The sequence below is a fragment of the Pocillopora damicornis genome, chromosome 3 (assembly GCF_964200805.1).
Source record: "Pocillopora damicornis chromosome 3, jaPocDami1.2, whole genome shotgun sequence".
Taxonomy (NCBI): domain Eukaryota; kingdom Metazoa; phylum Cnidaria; class Anthozoa; order Scleractinia; family Pocilloporidae; genus Pocillopora; species Pocillopora damicornis.
Window position 1 is genome coordinate 11,017,958 of NC_142672.1, and position 18,462 is coordinate 11,036,419.

The following is an 18,462-nucleotide window of genomic DNA, read 5'->3' on the forward strand; positions in this document are numbered from 1 at the left end:
GTCAGCCAATCAGAACACAAAAGTAACTTTTAATCTCTCTCATTCTTGGGCGAGGGTCCGATGTGGTATACATTGCAGGCGGGCAATACTTGCGACAGTTACTGGTGGACGAATCTTCTCTACATCAATCTCGCGGAATTAGCCATAACCTTCTGTTACAACTTCCACGTTAATATTTCATGAATATTCGGACTCAATCGACCAAGGAACGAGTCTTATTCGCTAGGGAGGTGTGATTTAGAATACTACATTTGATAAATTTGTAGTTTGTTTCGTTCGGTCCCGAAATTTCACTGCAGTTATTTTAGTTTGTTAGAACAATATATATTGAATCGTCTGTAAACGTCCACCACGTAATACTTAATAAACTCTTGATGACAAGTATTGATATTTGTTTTATTACAATATTTTCATTACGTATTCATCGTTTGACATGACTAGTGGTAATTTACCAATGAGTTGTTTCCTTTCACTGTCAAGCCCTGGATTAATAACATCTTTCAATTGATCATCCAAAAAACGAAGACAATAAATATACTAGCCCAACAACAGTGCGTCAGAGCAACAAAGGAAACCGTTTTCGACGATGCAATATTCAGTATTGTGCGTCTATTTTCCTTGCGGTCTTCGAGGGATTAAGCCGAAGTTTTAGCGTGTACACGCGGCTGATTTATCGCGGTTTTCTTTATGTAAGGATCGAGATTTCATCATTTAATGTCCCAAATGAAAGTAATTCCAATCAAGAGACTTCATTACTGCTCCTTAAATTACGATAATCGGACAGAGAGCTTAAATTAGCGACGACTTTCATTAACGCAAATGATAGGTGTTTCGCTTTTCATATTGAAATGCGCCTCAAAACAATATTTGCCAACGTAGACAAATTACATTTCAGAGCGGAATTAATATGCTTTGAACTCGTTTTTGAAGTTTGTGAATTCTAATTATGGTCTTCGTATCGAGGGAAGTAGTAAGAGTCACGATTTTCCGCAATTTTATGATTCACTTCGGTCAAGAATGGGATCTTGTGGCAGGTGAAACTAGGAGCGCACGCTAAATCATTACAAGGCTACTTCCACTTCCAATCTACACTGGGATAAAACTCTTGAAATAGCGAGTAAAAAACATCCGGTAGCAAAAGTGTTTTGCTTCGAAAACCGATTTGTTTTCCGCGCGCAGAGACATCAGTTACAGAGGAGCTATAGTTGGACATCATTCTCTGCTCTACAGATACTGTCTATTCCTGAGCAACGAAAGCCTTTGATCTGAAATTTGTGGTCACTACGAACTGGCACATAATATTTCACAATATGTTATTTATTTGTACTGTTATAGTCTAGATGCCAGCGTAATTCTCCGCTGTCAAAGAACGACGTATCCGAAGATATAAACCCCGTCATCGAGGGAATAAAAGACAACAGTGGAATCGTGAGATATCAATGAGTAACTATTGAGATTGCGGACAAAATAATCGTTAAAATGGAAGCATCAGTAACTGAAGGAAGTGTTAACAACAAAGAAGCGTTTAAAAGTTGTGGAAGGACAGGAAGACGTGGAGCATGCTTGGATACAGATATTGCGCGTGATAAACTACAAGAAATCATTCATAATGTTGAAAAAGCTTCCTTGGACGATGATGCCTCAGGGAGCACGCAATCGAACCAAGACGATAGTAAATCTTAGCAAGTTATCAGAAAGATTTACAAAAGTTTTCTCCGGAAAAATCATAAAAAAACAAAAACCGCTGCGCTTTACTATAATTCCGCCTCCTTATCCACTGGGAGGAAATTTGTTTCAGAGTTTAACGGCAGGTTGGTGTTTAAAATAGATTGTTTGAATCAAAGGATGTTTTTTTTAACTATCTGCTTCATGGATCACGTCCTTTGAAAATTTCCACTTATTTATTCATATTGTACATGTGACATGAAAGTGTTCAGGCTTAAATCCCACGCAAAGTAAACGTGTGTAAACAAAAATTATTGCTGGGTCGTAACCATTATACCAAACTTTCTCGGAGTTGAAAACGTATAAATATCGCATTCCATCGTCGATAGCTGTGTATTAAGTGGCTTAAATCTTAAAGAATATTAATTCATTTTCTATTAACAATTTTTTTCAGAAATACGATTTTTCGCTTTTAAATATTACAGGTTTCCAAACAAAGTGTTTTTTGCCAGCAGTTTTTGCTATTGTATTAATCTTTCGTGTTTATTTCTTATTGCATTACCATTCGTGAAATTTAAATAAATGTTTACCTTTTTATAATAATCGAGAATTGTTGATTGAAAAAAACTATTGACTTTCATTGTAGATTTGTTCTAAACAAGTTTTCAGAGCAGCAGGTGGAAATAGACCCTAATTTCATTGCTGGATATGAATATAACTAAAATTTAATACCTTTTTCTTATGTTTAAACTCAGTTATTTGCGGGCAAAATAATTCTGAAGCGAGGGGAAAAAAAAAAGACAGGAACCTCTATCTTTTTCCTTTTTTCACGGCAGTTTTATCGTAGTTTGCTCTGATTTCATGTGGTTAATATGTTCTACTTTAGAAATTTCCTACCTTGCACTCACCAATATCAGATTCGAATTTGAATGGTGAGCAGTAAGCCAAGATGCGATCTGACGATTACTATTTTTTCGTTGCATAAAACGTGATAATGTACTTGCCAGTGCTAGCTTACAAACGATTTCAAACGAAGTCACTTCGATCGCTAACTCCTAAAATATTCAGATGAACTTGTTTTTAGAGGTCCTATATTTCCAAACCTTTGACCAGTCATAAATCAAACCGTTCATTGACTAGTCAATCATCAGAAGCAAATCATCAATATCAAGCCATATTTGTTTATAATGCTACCATTTGACTTTACTTTCAAACAATAAAAAAATTCACTAATTTTCTAATGTTGTTCAACTTGTTTCACGACAAAAAAACGAAAAGGATGCTACAATATAATATTAATTTATAAAAAAAATGTACGCTTAAGTTTTCTAAAGATGCTATCAAATGAATAGGCAACTAGACGATTCAAGGCGATCTTAGCCACGAAATGCACACGACTATCTAATTTTGACATCTCTGATAGATTAGAAAACAAGAATTGAACGCACTCAGTTCACCAATCTTTGGTTACTAATACTTTATAATTTTCTTATACCGTATCACGAGTCTGATCACAGTCAACTTAATTTGTTTCCTTCTTCTTAAAATTATATCGATAGAAATACACTATTATTGTAGCTTTAAACAAAAAAAAGCTAAACGAAACAAACAAAAATCAAAGCCGTTCATTTACGTAAGTTGTTTACCTTTTACCTACGGTGGAACAGCTTACTCGCAAGTTGTCTGAATTCCCGCATTATAAATTATTATTTTAGTGCTGTTCATTTGTTGTAGAACTTTTGCAAAGTTTACAAAACGTTTCAAAGGCTGTCACTGTCCGTTAAGACACGTTGGAACTCCATTGAAAACCACAACTGATTGTCACTCCTCAACAACGAAAGCTTTTGATCTGGAATTTGTGGTTACTACGCGCTGGCTCATAATATTTCACAAGGAATCATTTATTTGTACTACAGTGGAATCGTATTTTTTTTTTCAAGGTCATTTTCATCCATAAGACACAGCATATTTCATGCATCGGGTACTCCACAGTTTATGTAACGATGTCGCGACAACTTCAGTTATGATACTTTGAGAATCTTGAAAAGTGAAACCTGTTTATCAGGAGATAAAAAGAAAAGTAGGACAGGATAATTCTGGTGAAACAAACGTTTTAGAGGAAAATGATATCTTTTCTCCACTTTCTTGGCCGGGGAGGAAGAGAATCAGTGAGCTTGTAGCGCTGTTTTATAATGAGATCTCTGTAGATGCAACATGGCGGTTGAGTACGAGAAATGCTGAGATTTTGTTTTATACTCAGAGTCAGTTAAAACAGTTTTTCATTGAAGTGGGACCTCTGCCTCAGGTGTGTGTAACTATAAGAGGTGTAATCCGTGAGGAAAACTCATAGATGCCTTGGAAAATTTACCTCTTTGATGGAGCTATGAACCAGTCCAAGATCAACCCTTAGTCAACGGCTGTAAAAAAAATTAATATTTTTAGCTTAAAACTCGGTGTTCTCGTATCTCTGGTGTATAGTACAGGAAAAAGAAAGCTAAAATCGAAATGAGGGGAAAAATTAGTTGACTCGAACTTGACACGTGACTCGAACTCGGTCGGGCTCGAACTTGACTCGTGACTCGAACTCGGTCGGGTTCGAACTTGACTCGTGACTCGAACTCGGTCGGGCTCGAACTCGACTCGTGACTCGAACTCGACTCGTGACTCGAACTCAGTCGGGCTCGAACTTGACTCGTGATACGATATAACTTATTGTCATAACCTTCCATGTATTTTTTTTCAGTATGAAGCTGGAAATCTACTACTTAGTGACTAGAACATAATTATTCCTATTTTACCCTTTCACTCCAAATATGTCATTGGTAATTCTCCTTACTATCTACCATACATTTCTTAAGATGTAAGATCGGAGAATTTGGTATTGGATCAACTAATAATCCACTTATTGATATTTTCCTTCATCTCATCTTTTGAATTGTTTGTTTGATATTGTATTATATAAAGAGAAATTCTGTCCTGATCACTCATGGAACAGAACACTGTCATTCTTGATTCCGCATTTCGCATCCTCTTTGTGCAAAATTTCACTCACGACCAGCGCGCGCACATTTTTACCATGTCTCTTAATAGCTAGCATATCAAATTAGAAAAAAAATAGAGAATAATACAATCAAAACCAGAAATTTGATTTGAACATCAGCTGCCTCGGTAAAATCATGACCTCCGACTGCTATTGATTTGTAGCAAGAAATTATAATCTATTGTTTACAATAATCTGCTGTTCAACAAAACCACACCTACCCGTCCCAGCTTGTAAATTTTATTCCGCGAGCTAGTGTTGTCGTCAGAAGCTCGATTAATGACTTCATAAAGCACAGATAAAATCAAAACGAGATTGTGGTTCGTGTCTTACTGTGTGCTTGAAAAAAAATTTAAAAACAAAAACAGCCATGAATTTTGCGCCTTTGACTCAGCGAAGTCCTTCTAAGAGAGGTGACACAACTTTCAGAGCGAGGTAAATTCTTATCTATCTTGATTCGACTTTTTTTCAGCTCATCTCGTAATCATGAATTTTCCATCGCCTTATAGAGTGCACTTTTCTTCGGACTCTTTGATTGCCGCGACAAGTGGTTTTCACGGTTTCAGGGGATTCTTAAACTTAGCACTTTTGCTGTTGGTGAGTAATTTAAAAAGAATTACGTAGGAAATTTGACACGGAATTGTGTTAAGTTGATTTCTTATTTCGTGCGATCATAAGATTTTTGCCATAAGGTTATGCAACGTAATGTTTCAGGGTTTTCAATGCGAAAAGCAAATCCGCGCACCTTGTAATGAGACACTCTTAACGTCAAAAGGCACTCTAAGCGACTACTTCACGGTCATCCGTAGTAGCATGATATTTTATTGCCGGCGGATGTCCAACGGTTTCCCTACGTCCTCCTCGAGCTCCTCTCTTCGAAAGACGACCCGAACAACCATCAGTTATTCAGCCTCCAAAGCTGAGAAGAAATTCGGAAACCGATGCTGGTACAAAAAGAAAAGATAAAGCTGTCAAATCTGCTACAAAGAAGAAGTAATCATCGAGATAAGCTAGATAGAGACCTATTTTTCCCAAAAAATCTGAAAAATTACTCATAAAGCATCTTACAACATTTTTAAGTTTAGCACGGCAAGGGGCACCGGTTGAGTTTTTTACCTTCAGCAAGAGCGTTACTAGGGGTGCCCCTTACCTTCCGCCGTGCGTGGTGTGTTTCCTCATGTTACTCTGCAATGCAGTTTTTTTTTTTAAAGGATCAAGCTTTATTAAACGAAACTGAACTTACTCCGAATTACACTTTACTCCGAATGCAAGAAACTTAATCATCATGCTCGAATACCACAGGATAATTAGTTTTGGCGACATTCAACATCTACAATACAAGTTCATTAGCGGCTAATTCTTTGTGGCAATTCCGGTATTGTAAACTGATGATTTTTCTTTCAAGTCAACAACAAACAAAGCTTGTGATTCGGGTTGCGAAAAAAAGCGATTTTGAAGAACCTGCTGAAGTCTTTTTCCAGGGCTAGGTACTATATTCAGCCCGAACTTCTCGTGGAATAAACTTGAGCCCGCTGATAGACAGGGTGGCGCGGGGATATAGGCCACCTCACTTAAGGCGCTCGGAAATTAATAACCGTGGCTCCCACTTTTAAAGATATTTCTGAGTTTCCTACGCGACCCGTGAAAGTGTTGTGAAATTGCAGTATTATTTTTTGACGATAAAGCAGGAGACCCACGATGAATTACTTAGTCTTTCAGATGTAATATCTCCAGGGGTTGATACAGTTGCTATTTATATTACTTATTCGTTTGGACTTGTCGATCCGGCCGTCCAAAGGGTCATGCCCCCACTCTCATTTGACCAGCGGTTGGTACTGGAGTTCTGTGTGGAGAAGGAACGTCCTAACCCTGGTTGTGTCATCAGGCAAACATTTTTTATCGACAGAGGAATTTAAAATTAAAAGATTCGTACCAAAATTGACAAAAATTAACGTAAAAACAAAACTCCACCGACCACTACTTGTGATTTTTGATAATAGCAAAAGTCGTACCATCCCTACCCCTAGAGGACAAACAGTCGGGTTGATCGTGCAACGTGTCACGTGCACGATTGTTGACATCACGATGATATGTTCAAAGGCCGTTCGTCATGTCAGTTTGGAGACCGAAAGCGAAGTAGAAAGAAGTTATTTTTAAGTCTCGATGACATCTTCCACAACGAGGAAGCGATCAACGCCCAAAAGGGCCGAAAACACCACAGAGGCGAAGGCATCAACGAAATCTCAAGCAAAAGAATCGGATTATGGAAAACGGTAAGTGTCCACTCGTCGTTCCCCGATTAAGTCGAGTCTTTCGGGACGAATAATTCCTTCTTTTGAAATGGACGCTTTCAGAGCTGCTCTTCTATCACTTTCTAGGGTTCACGAGAAGGAAGAATCTCTTTTAACATCGACCAGTGGGTTTGACAACTACAGAGGACTAATAAACTTATGTCTTATTCTCTTGGTAAGGGATCACATTTCGAGGAATAAAGTCTATTCATTTATTTGCGGTATTTACTCCTTCAGACAGAAATTGCATCAGCAATAACGAGAAGTAGATAAAAAAGAATGGTGGAATAATGTGCAACGAAGGGAAAAAGAATTATATGCTTATTTCCTTGGAATACACATGTATACACTTCCCGATTTCTTTTCCATCCAAATTATTTTCGCATGCTGCAGGTTGATTGAGGTCAGATCACCTAACTGGTTTCTATCATATCCTGGGCTAAAGTCTCGGTTTTTTGACAAATCATTCAATATTTGCCGTTCATTTTGTTCTCATAACTTCTCACAAAGTCCTTTTATTGATAAAATCATTGGAACTTTTGCCAGGAGTAACAGGTTTTTATTTACTTACCTCGTTTGTTCATGGAAGCAAAGGAAATGAAATGTTTCGTGGACTTCGCGAAAAGCCATTTTTTATTCAGGCAGCAAGATTCAGATTGTGGCTGATCGGTTAAAATAACTTTTCTCTGACATCTGTTTTGAATTTGATAAACTTACGAAAAGGAAGTGCTATTTTAGAGTGATCTCCCGGAATAATTGATCCGTTTTACCTCAAAGATCTTTAAATTAATTATTTTAATAGAATATTGGCCACGTATTTTATTGTCAGTTTTGCATGATAATCACATATACACATGAAGACATGCAAGAAATATACATATTTTTAATTCGCATAATCTGTCTGCCTGACTGAATGTTGAGATCGTTATGAGTATTGACCAAATGCCAACTGGGGAGTCAAAGAGGGTATGGAGTGCTTTCTTCATCAAATTTTGAAGGATTAAAACAATAAATCACAAACAAAAAAAGAGGCTAAGAAACATTACAGAAAGGTAGTCAGAAAAAGGGACAAAGTGCTAGTAACAATCCTGAAAGATAATCTGAGTATCCTGTGGTCAATGAATTTAAGTGAGTGAAACTGGAGAGAAAAGGACTTTTGAGCAGGGAATGGATACAAAAATCCATGTGAATTCAAGAGGAAGGTAACAATAGAATATTACATGGTCATTTTGTATTTGCTCTTGTTTAGTTGACATCATTTTCATTGTTCATTAGAGTCAGTGTGTTCTTTTTTCATTTTCATTAAGGTGAAAATTAAAAGTCAGTCTTGCAAATAAAAACAACAACAACAAAAAACTGTCATCCAAACCCCTACACCTCATCCTTACAGTGATGTTTTACAGATTTTCCTTAAATTCTGAGGTCAAGAAAAACTGTGACCTGAAAACTACCCACAATGCTTTCTGGGGTTGTTGCATGCTTTTTCTGCACTTTTTTTGGCAGTTTTTCTTTAAACAGCTGTGAACAAATTGTGTTATGTCTGACAGTTATTTTCCGAGAAAGTAACATGGGATTGCAAATAATGAATTTCATAAAAATACTCGCAAGTAGATGTAATTAATGTGCAATAACTGCACAGTACTTTCATAACTTGGCAAATTGTCCTGGAAAAATAACCAACTGTCTTTCTAGACTTCTACACCCAAAATTATATGAAATTTTTAAAGTGAAAACTTTTCCAACTTCATTTAAATGGAGGTGGTTTGAGTTCTAGAGTATGAATATTGCTGAGGCAAAACTGCAATATTTTCTCAGACAAAGCCAACACAGAAAATTTTTTCCTCAACTTTACTCTTTGACCCCTTTCTGATTGACTAGCATCTAATTTCTCAGTACAATATCATCCTTGTTTTCACACTTCAAAGTCACAAGAGTAAGGTAATGTCCACCAACCACAGGAGCTCTTGATTGTTAAGAAAATTCTTTTTTCAGTGTCTTAGTTAATGTAAGGACAACAGTATAGGAAATATGCATCTTGACCTTAGGATGTAAAGAGGTAAACATAGTCAACTCTAAGCTGCCCCTTTCCCCCTCCCTTTCTTTCCTGGCAGCCTCATGGCCATCACTGTCCTGGTGTACACTAAAAGTTAATTTATTTTGTTGCAGGTGCTCTCCAATTTCAGGGTAGCACTTGATAATTTACTGAAGTAAGTTTGATTTCTCACAGAACTTCATTCATGTGTAAATGGTATTTATATGTTTCATGATGTAGTCTTTTCCAATGTTGATTGCAGTATTTTGGCTATATACTGCTAGTCTTGGTCTCCGCCTATCAAGTATGGTCCTGTACAGCACTTGGTTGTTTTTAAAAGTTACAATTGGTGTATTTTGAGTTTTGTTGGTCTGATGATGTGTTTGCTCATGTGATATGTTCACTGTAAAGGCCCATATAAACAAGTACTCTATTATACAGTTATCTGATATCGAGGAGTTAATGTTTATCCTTACATGTAATGTATTTCCTTTGTAGGTATGGCTTGCTGATAGATCCTCTTCAAGTAATAACTATCTTCTTGGAGGATCCATACCACTGGCCATCAGCATCACTTGTGATCTGTACGTGAATTTCTTAAATTATCTGCAAAATTTATCTTTAATCTATTTGGTTTAGTATACTGGCCCCTTCATCTGGGACTGTGGGAGAGGAGGGTGGGTGATTAAACATAGAGGTTTACTCTAATTACAGGTAACTTGTTGAGGGAATGGAGGGTGGAAGATCTGTTGTTTTGGTTGTTGCTTGGCTTTATTAACAGCAACCTTTTTGTTGTTTTATTGTTTTTCAGTTTCAAATGTGCTTATTCAGTTGACGTTTGTCATTGAAAAGCTTTTGGCTGCAGTAAGTATCACTTCCACCACTTGCTAGAGCAAGTGGTGCAAACAATTGTGTGTTATTTGCAGTGTTAAAGGGAGAGCCGCATTTTGTTAGTTTTACGTGGATGTGTTTTTGGTTTGTTCCAAGAATTTTTGAGGCTATTTTTAGGGGCTTGTAATTAGGTACTTGGTAAAAAATGGCTATTAAAACACTTCAGTGTCAGAGAAAGAAAAACTAGCCCTAATGTTTGATGCAGTATATCTCTTTTTTTATTATAAAATTTAAATATTTTCTGTGGCTGAAATCATTGATTTGGTACTCTTCTATTTTTTTTTTAACACAGGGCAAAATTTCTGAGAGGATTGGGCGGATATCCCATATGTTTTTGCTGCTGTTAATGTTATTTGTGCCATGTACAGTGATTTTGGTTTATCTTCCACCACCATGTACGTATTGAGAAAATATCCATGTATTTTACACATGCACAAATGAATGGTTTCTCTTAATTGAGCAGACACAATTGTTTACAGTGTGCTGTTTATCCTAATCTAACAAGAAGCATTTTGTTCGAAAATAAAAACAGTCTACCCCTTTGAAATGCGAGTGGCAATATTGCAGCCCTTCTTCTCTGTAACATTCACTTCTCTGCAATGCATCGCTGCCTTTCTCTGTATCATAATTTAGTTATTGTTAAGAATTTTGATGATTAGTCATTAAATGAACTGAAATTTAAGTCTTGATTGTTTTTTCAGTACTCATGTATGTTACAACCTATTTCATAGGGGCAGCTAACATCGCTGTCTTTTGGTATACCATTGTCTGGTTGAAGCTCATCAGCTATGTCAGTGTTAACCTCTGGTACAGGTTGGGATTGATGAAACATGAAGAGAAAGGTAAGGCAAATACATGAGCATTAGAAATCTGGTTATCACAATGTTCCACTGGTTTGCAGTTAGATCTCCAGAAATAAGCTTCAATGTCCACCTTCCTGTTTTACTTTTAACCCTTGTAAAGTGTAGAGGTCTTAACCCTTTGAGCCCTAAGAGTGACGAGAATTTAATTTCTCCTTACAATGTCACTGCTGAGTCAAGCATAAAGATCATGAGAATTAAGGAAATGTACAGAGAACAGTATGGAGAACAGAATAGGGATAAGGGAGACGAGACAACTAAGAGTGACAAGAATTTAATTTCTCCTTACAATGTCACTGCTGAGTCAAGCATAAAGATCATGAGAATTAAGGAAATGTACACAGAACAGTATGGAGAACAGAATAGGGATAAGGGCTTATAGACTTACCTATTCTGATACTGTTAAATTGACTCTCTTTTTTCAAGAGTTGCGCCTTGGTGACATTTTCATTGAATTTTTATGACTGGTTAATCAGGTGTGGGGCGATTTATTGCCCCACAACTTTTCAAGCCAAGTACAGTTTTCAATGAAAATCCTGTTCATTGTTCTCATATAGAATTGTTAAGATTAAATTAATGTTCTTTATGAGTTGTTCACTGAATAACTTGATCCAATTTTGGCAGGTCATGTTGCAAATGGGAAACCTGAAACTCTTCCTTTGGTGAAGTATCCTGAAAATCTCACTCAGAAAGGTAAGGCAACTTGATTGGTACTGGTAAATCTCTTTGTCATGCAAATGCTTTGTGAACTGTTCAAAATTCTTGTATCTCGTCGTATGACTTGGGTTTATTAATTGTGTAAAACGCATAGTTTTGTGTTTTGTCTTGTTCTTTGTGTTTGTTTAGTTTTGTCTTCCTACTTCACTGCCTATTTATACCTTTTCTTCCCTTTCATTCTTAAGCAAGAGGGTAGCAAAGGAGGGTTCCAGATCTTGTTTCACACCTGAATTTTAGAAAAATGATTGCATCGTGTGTATTTTAAACAGCATTTCAGGTGTCACAATTTTAAAAGAGAAACCTTCAAATCTATCTTCTTATGTACAAGGTTGCAGGAAAATCTTTTCATGAAATGAGAAGAAAAAATTATTCTTTCACATATACTTTAGGAGGCAAATGATGGTTCTTAAATTCACCAAACCATGACCTTAATCTTGCATCACGTTTAAATCCTCAGCCATGCTCAAACTGGGCTTGTCATGTGTTAGATCACGTTTTGTCAGGTGACACATTTTATCTCTAACTGCTTTACCTTTATCAATTTAATTTCAGATTTATATTACTTCATTTTTGCACCAACTTTGTGTTATGAGCTCAATTATCCCAGAAGTGAAAGGATACGGAAGCGTTTTCTTTTGAGAAGACTAGCTGAGTTTGTATGTCGACTTATCTGTTTGATTAACACTTACATTAACTTGGATGAATGTGTTAAGTTGAAATTAGGCAAATATGTTCCTTTGATTTCATGCACATCCAGAGAATTGGCAATGAGAATGAAATGCTCGAACCAAACTAGGGTTGATTTTGTTGTCTTGGCTACCATTATTTCTTGAGTTATGTTTTATTCAAGATTTTAATTTTTTTTTATTTTCAGTTTTTCATTATTGGAATTGTAATTGGAGCATTTCAGCAGGTAATCATGCTCAGTGTTCTTGCCGTTAAATGTCGTGAAAAAAGATAGGGTTGTTGGCTTCAATCTAGATCTTCCTTTACCAGTTACTATTTTTGGTGATCATAGATCCATATTTATTGCAGTCAACATTTGGCTTAAGGGGTAATATTTGTATGCTACACTGAGTGCTGTAAAGGCTATACAAGAGAACCTTAAATATCAGTATACACATTTTACTTTGTTTTGTTTTTAGTGGATTGTACCTACAGTAAAAAACTCTATGAAACCAATACAGGTAGGAATGTGACTTCTTATCCAAGTACAATGTACATACACAATGTATTGAACCCTTTAAACCTTACTATCAGTATGCATATTCTTCATACAATTCTTATGGTATTGACAAGGAGAATTAGTCTAGCAATCAAGAACTCTTCAGTTGGTGATCATATCCTTTATTCTCCTGACCATAATGTTTGATTCAGGGGTGATATTGTAAGGAGAAATTAGATGCTAATCATTCCTAGGGGTTAAAGGGTCAAGGTGATGCAGCTTTTTTCTCTTTCTCTCTTACTCTCAGAAATAATTTTCATGTACAATGTAACCTCTCCTTGCATTGATTCCTTGATTTCAGCATCTTATCTAGCGATAAGAGATAAGAAATGACAAGCAGGTCAGTTTTTCATGGCTGATGTGAAAGAAAATGTGTAACAGATGGAAGGGAGCATTACTAACAAGATCTTGAAAAGTTGAGAGTTAAAAGGTTTAACATGATAGTCTGATGGTGAAAATTTATTGTCTGATAGGAGATGGATGTAGGCAGAGGCCTTGAGAGAATAATGAAACTTGCAGTAAGTGTGAAAGCTACTCTGAGGACCTTAAAACCTTATTCAAACACAGAATGACGTCAAAGATGTTTCCATTAGTCTTATTTCAGGAGTCTTTTAATTTACGTCTTTCTGGAGTGAAAAAGGGCTCTATAAGATGTGACCGGGGTGCAGGTCTACATCAGCTTTATCAGTTGCCTTTCAATAATCCGCTACATCAATGATTACAACATACATGAAAAAATTACTTGCGTCTGATTGGCAGAAACAAGTGAATTTTTCATGTAAAATAAGTGCAAATTACAGATAGCATGTGCATGCAGCCAAAATTTAATCTGTCTTGACTTTTTGTGAGGCTTTTTTTTTTTCATGTAAATCATTTACAAGTAACAACATGATTTCTCTTGCAATTTGGTGTAACAAGCACTGATCAAAAAATTTAATGGTGCCTGCTCTTGAAATGATGTTGTAACCTAGACAAATACATATGTATGCATGTATGTACCTTTGTCATGAAAAGTGTTTGATCTGTCATCACGTCATCATAACGGCCACATTTTTGTTCTTTCCCCCAACAAAATATAAAATGAAAATAAAATATCCTCTATTAAACAGGGCTTGACTTTTATAGTCTCATCACACCCCCTTTTAGACTACCGTTTGTTGCCCCCATAGATATTTGCTCCCTGATTAGATTGAAATTCCAATGATTTCCATCTTAAACAACTCCTTACCTGTTCAATTTAATTTCCCTGATGGAGGATAGCTGAAATAATAATACCCCACTGCTTGACATTTAAGATCGTTTAAAGTGAATTATCGCCAAGAAAAATATTATTTTGAGAAAATGAAATGTAATTTGGATTTATTTTTCCAGGTTCCCAACCACTTGTTATGGCTGCTGTTCTTCTACGCCTTCTTCCACAGTGGCCTTAACATTTTAGCAGAACTATTAAGGTTTGGTGACAGGACTTTCTATCGAGACTGGTGGTAAGTATTAGAGTTCCATCCTAATCTGGAGACTTGTGAACGATTGGACCATATGCAGTCCTCGTTTTCTAGGATAATCCTTTGTGTCAGGCAGTGGATATTGGAGAAAAAATATTCCAATGCCCCTAGGGTTGTCTAGTAAGCATTTAACATCTGTTAACAAACATCTAGCCATTTTGTAGAGGCTAAACAGTAACGTTTTGTATAGGTAATCACATGATTTCGAGCGCAATTTGGAATAAATAAGCACGAGTAAATTTTTTTTTAAAGACTAACAAAATTCCACGAGCCCGTAGGGCGAGTGTAATTTGTGGTCTTTGAAAAAATTAACAAGTGCTTGTTTATTCCAAATTGCACGAGAAAAATCATGTGATTACGTGTTAATAATATACCTGGAAAAATACGAGATGGCTTATCATAATTAAACATAAGCAAAGCGCGCGCGTCGAGTGGAAAAATTATTTGTTCAAACCTTGCGTTCGGTCAAAACAACCGCGTACGATCAAAACAATAATAAATTATGCAATGTTATCTTCGAATTTTTAAGGTGCAAAAAAGTTCAAAATCCGGCTAAACAGTGGAAGGAATTGTTCAGTCTGTGTCCGAATCACTTTCGATGAAATGGAATCGTCGTTTCCGAGGTTTAACCATGTTTGTTTTATATTTCGGCGTGTGATCGCTCGAGCAAAGTGTTAAGCTGGGTCGGCTCGTAATTTTAGATTTCCTCGGCAATTCCCTTCTCTAAACACCACTTTTTCCAAACCGACAACCAAAAAGCAGTGCTTTTTACAGTGTTTTCGTTGTTTAAGCTGTTTTTCAGCTGCGGTGGCGAAAGAAAGCCTACTTAAAGCACAGGCCATTGTTTCGCTCGCAAATTTTCAAATTTTCAAATATTTTGTTGCGACATCCAAGGCTGTGAGTTTCTTTGACTATTGACCAATCAGAATGTCTGATTTGTTTCTTTCTTTGCACTGAATTGACCCTCTTCTGCACTGTATTAACTCTCTTCTGCGCTGAATTACCTGAAAACTGTATTTATCTTAACCAATCAGAACTAAGTAATTTTTCCATGTATATTATTAAATCTGTAATCTTTGTTCTTTTCCCCCTTTGTTTTAGGAATTCTCCAAATGTGGCATACTTCTGGCAAAACTGGAATATACCTGTTCATCGCTGGGCGAGGAGGTAAGTGCATACCGATCCCATGCTCAAAGCGATGATTGTTCAGTGGAAGCTAGGCCACTTGGCAAAGATTGGGGGAAATGGGGGAAAACTGGTCAAGTCGTATTCCATATGGTTAATTAACCACGCTTGAAGTGTGAGATGTGGCGGGTAATTTACCAAGTCTTTTTTATGCGTCTTTATGGAGCGGAACAAAGTGAAGGTCCATAAATGCTGGGAAAAAAAAAAAAACGGACAGAAACTGGACCTTAAATGTTCCTCTTGGCTCCATCTCGGGGAACATGTAGAGTCTCGAGGAAATTAAACTCACTGATTCCCTCGAGATCGATCATTACTTACTTATTTCACCCGGCCAAGTGATTATATCAAAGTATTTTACCCTTCTGCAAACTCAGTTCACAAAACTCGTTTGGTGTTCTTTTCTTACTGCTTTCAAAACTGTCTTGAAAACTTTCTCTTTTTTTCTTTTGGTTTAAAAATAGGCACCTAAGACGTACGGCCTATCAAAAAACGGTTTTAATATTTTTTCTGCGGGAACTTGCAGAGTCGGCTTTCTAAAAAAGCTTAAATGATACTAACATCTCCTTTTTTTTCCCTTTTTCTTATGTCCGTGGCAGACATCTCTATATTCCCATGTTAAGGTCAGGTTATTCATCTCTTCAAGCGCAAGTTGCTGTGTTTTTACTGTCTGCATTTTTCCACGAGGTAACTATCCTTTTCAGGGTCCTTACAAGGCAGGAGCAGTTTTCACTGATGTTAATTGTGGCCAAATTTGTAACATTTCTAGAAGTGTTTTTCTACATTGTTCAGTTTTTTTGATACTTGTTAATTGAGGTTGGAGGGGAGGTTTCTTCGCCGAGTTTACAGTTTGAGAGGATACGTTCGTGCAGGCGAATCGACACATTCTGAGGAAAATGCATGTTGTAGTACTGATGAAGTGTGAAAGCGGAGCTGACAAAACGGAGATCGATTGCAACGTACATGTACATGGTACATTTACTCCCTAGATGTCCCTCACAAGCACCAAGCATGGACCACAATTTAAATTGTTTCTTTTCCAGCAAATATTTGTTTTCAATTGAGGGTTATCAGGAGAAGACAGCTTAAAAGCTGTCTATTCCAGGTAACCTCTGAGTTGGAAACTTCTTAGCTTCCACCCAAGCTATTCCTTTCACGTGAATTCTAACTGAATTGTTTTGAAGTCCATCTTCAACCTAAGAAGGTTTTTATGAACAAATAGTTCTCTTGGTAGCAGTTTTTTATGTTGCATTCTTTTTTAGTTTTTAGTCAGTGTCCCCTTACGACTGTTCAGATTCTGGGCGTTCCTAGCTATGCTAGCTCAGGTTAGTCTAATTCGGTTACTTTTCAGTCTTAAATTTTTTGGTGGAAAACTTAACGTTAACTGTAAAACAAGCATAATGTTAGTAGGGCTTCGTGTAATTCATACCTCTTTCTAAACGAGTTCAAAGCGGTCCATTCTGTAAGTTACGATCTAAGTTTTTTCTGCTCGGATTTAGTTTTGCTTAAAATCGGGAAAAAACGAAAAGAAAGCAAAAACATCAACAACACAAAGAGCAGGAAAAACGAGGTTTCATAACTTGCAGTAAGGACCAAGAAAACAGGGTGAGTAAGATATTTATTATATCTCTGGGTTCAAATAGAGGGGGAAGATTTCCCTTCAATCCTGATAGCACGCGAACCAATTGGGGGTGTAGTAAAGAGCATATATTTTGTAGTTAAAAATGAATTTCACAGGAATTTCAGGTCAAAATGATCGCAAAGTATCCCCCTTGTTCCAAATACATAACCACAAAGAAAATGCAAATCATACACAGTGAATTCAGTTTATGTAACCTGAAGTCAATAATGGGAATTGTCTTTGACTGAAGAATTTCGAACATGTATTATTTGGACCAGGCTGGTTGTGAAGACGAAAGTCTTTGCATTGTTTTTTTTTTCAGTCGTGAATCTGTGAAACAACTTGACAATTTATTTCCAAAGTTGTTTTAAGGCACTGTTATTTTTATTCTTTCGTTTCGTCACCAGGTACCTCTCCATTTGCTCGTGAAAAAATTTCTTGGCGATTATCCAAACTATGGTAACATGGTGGTATGGCTTTCAATCATTCTTGGCCAGCCGTTGGCAATTCTGACTTATGTCCATGATTATTATATCACTCACCAATAGTAGCCTTACAAGTCGGGTAAGTACTTTTTGATGTTAACAGTGATTGCTATAATGAAACAAAATCCTGCAGCGGACAATTGTAGATTAATTGTAACCAATTTTGAACTACAATTTCGCTCACCCTGCTCCGACTTAGCCAAAGCGTACTTTTCTACAAACACCCGAGATCAGCCAAATCGTCACCCTGTGGGACACTAGCTTTTCGGATCAATATCAGTATCTGGGCAACTTCCCACCTACCTCTCCCCTAACCCAACAGTAACCTTAACTTGTTGTCAATTGACTGCTGTTGAGTTAGGAGAGGGGTAGGTGGGCAGTTGCCCAGATACTGATATTGATCCGGTTTTTCTATATCTCTTTTTACACTTCGACATCATGTTGAAAGTGTTGCATGCTTTTTGGCAGGTTTGAGTTTTCATCTATTTGATGGCAGCTCATTTTGTATTTTCTTCTGATCTACAGTGTCAGACTATGGTAGATCAAAGTAGTCATCTTAGTGCCAGAAGCTGCCGGTGAAGGGAAGTGCAACTCAACTGAAGAACATTTTTAGAGAAAGCAATATTATGCTAAGCTCTCAAGTGACCACAAATACTAATTTAAATAGTATATTTATTTTTAAGTTTTTTATCATTGATCGATTGTGAAATAAAAACGTTTTAGCTCCGTAGTGAATCTTTCAGATAAGGATGAAAAGTTATTCCACGCTGCTACTGAGAGAATTCTCGGCCGAGAATGTCTCAGTTGCACAGATTAATTCCAAGCAAAAGCTGTGGCACTGAGGCCGGTGAACCAGCGTGGACTTCATAGACAAAATCTTAGAAAATCTAGACAAAAGGTTTTTTTTTGGTGGAGGGCTAACACTTAGGAGGGAAAGAATGCTTCAGTTAA

General features: G+C 36.8%; 1 protein-coding gene across 2 annotated transcripts; it reads left to right on the top strand.

Annotated features, from left to right (window-relative positions):
- Window positions 1-6,414: 6,414 nt before the first annotated feature.
- LOC113667048 (diacylglycerol O-acyltransferase 1) lies at window positions 6,415-18,241 on the top strand. Of its 2 annotated transcripts, XM_027182843.2 has the most exons (18): window positions 6,543-6,978; window positions 7,084-7,171; window positions 9,163-9,203; window positions 9,527-9,612; window positions 9,840-9,892; window positions 10,212-10,314; window positions 10,651-10,761; window positions 11,404-11,472; window positions 12,049-12,152; window positions 12,371-12,409; window positions 12,642-12,683; window positions 13,195-13,239; window positions 14,093-14,205; window positions 15,325-15,390; window positions 16,005-16,092; window positions 16,668-16,730; window positions 17,434-17,590; window positions 18,037-18,241. In XM_027182843.2, the coding sequence occupies exons 1-17, from the start codon at window positions 6,869-6,871 to the stop codon at window positions 17,572-17,574; spliced, it is 1,362 nt and encodes a 453-aa protein (XP_027038644.1). In that variant the 5' UTR covers window positions 6,543-6,868; the 3' UTR covers window positions 17,575-17,590; window positions 18,037-18,241. The 2 variants fall into 2 exon arrangements, with proteins under 2 accessions (XP_089055746.1, XP_027038644.1); XM_089199620.1 differs by lacking the exon at window positions 7,084-7,171 and having other exon boundaries at window positions 6,415-6,978.
- Window positions 18,242-18,462: the final 221 nt, after the last annotated feature.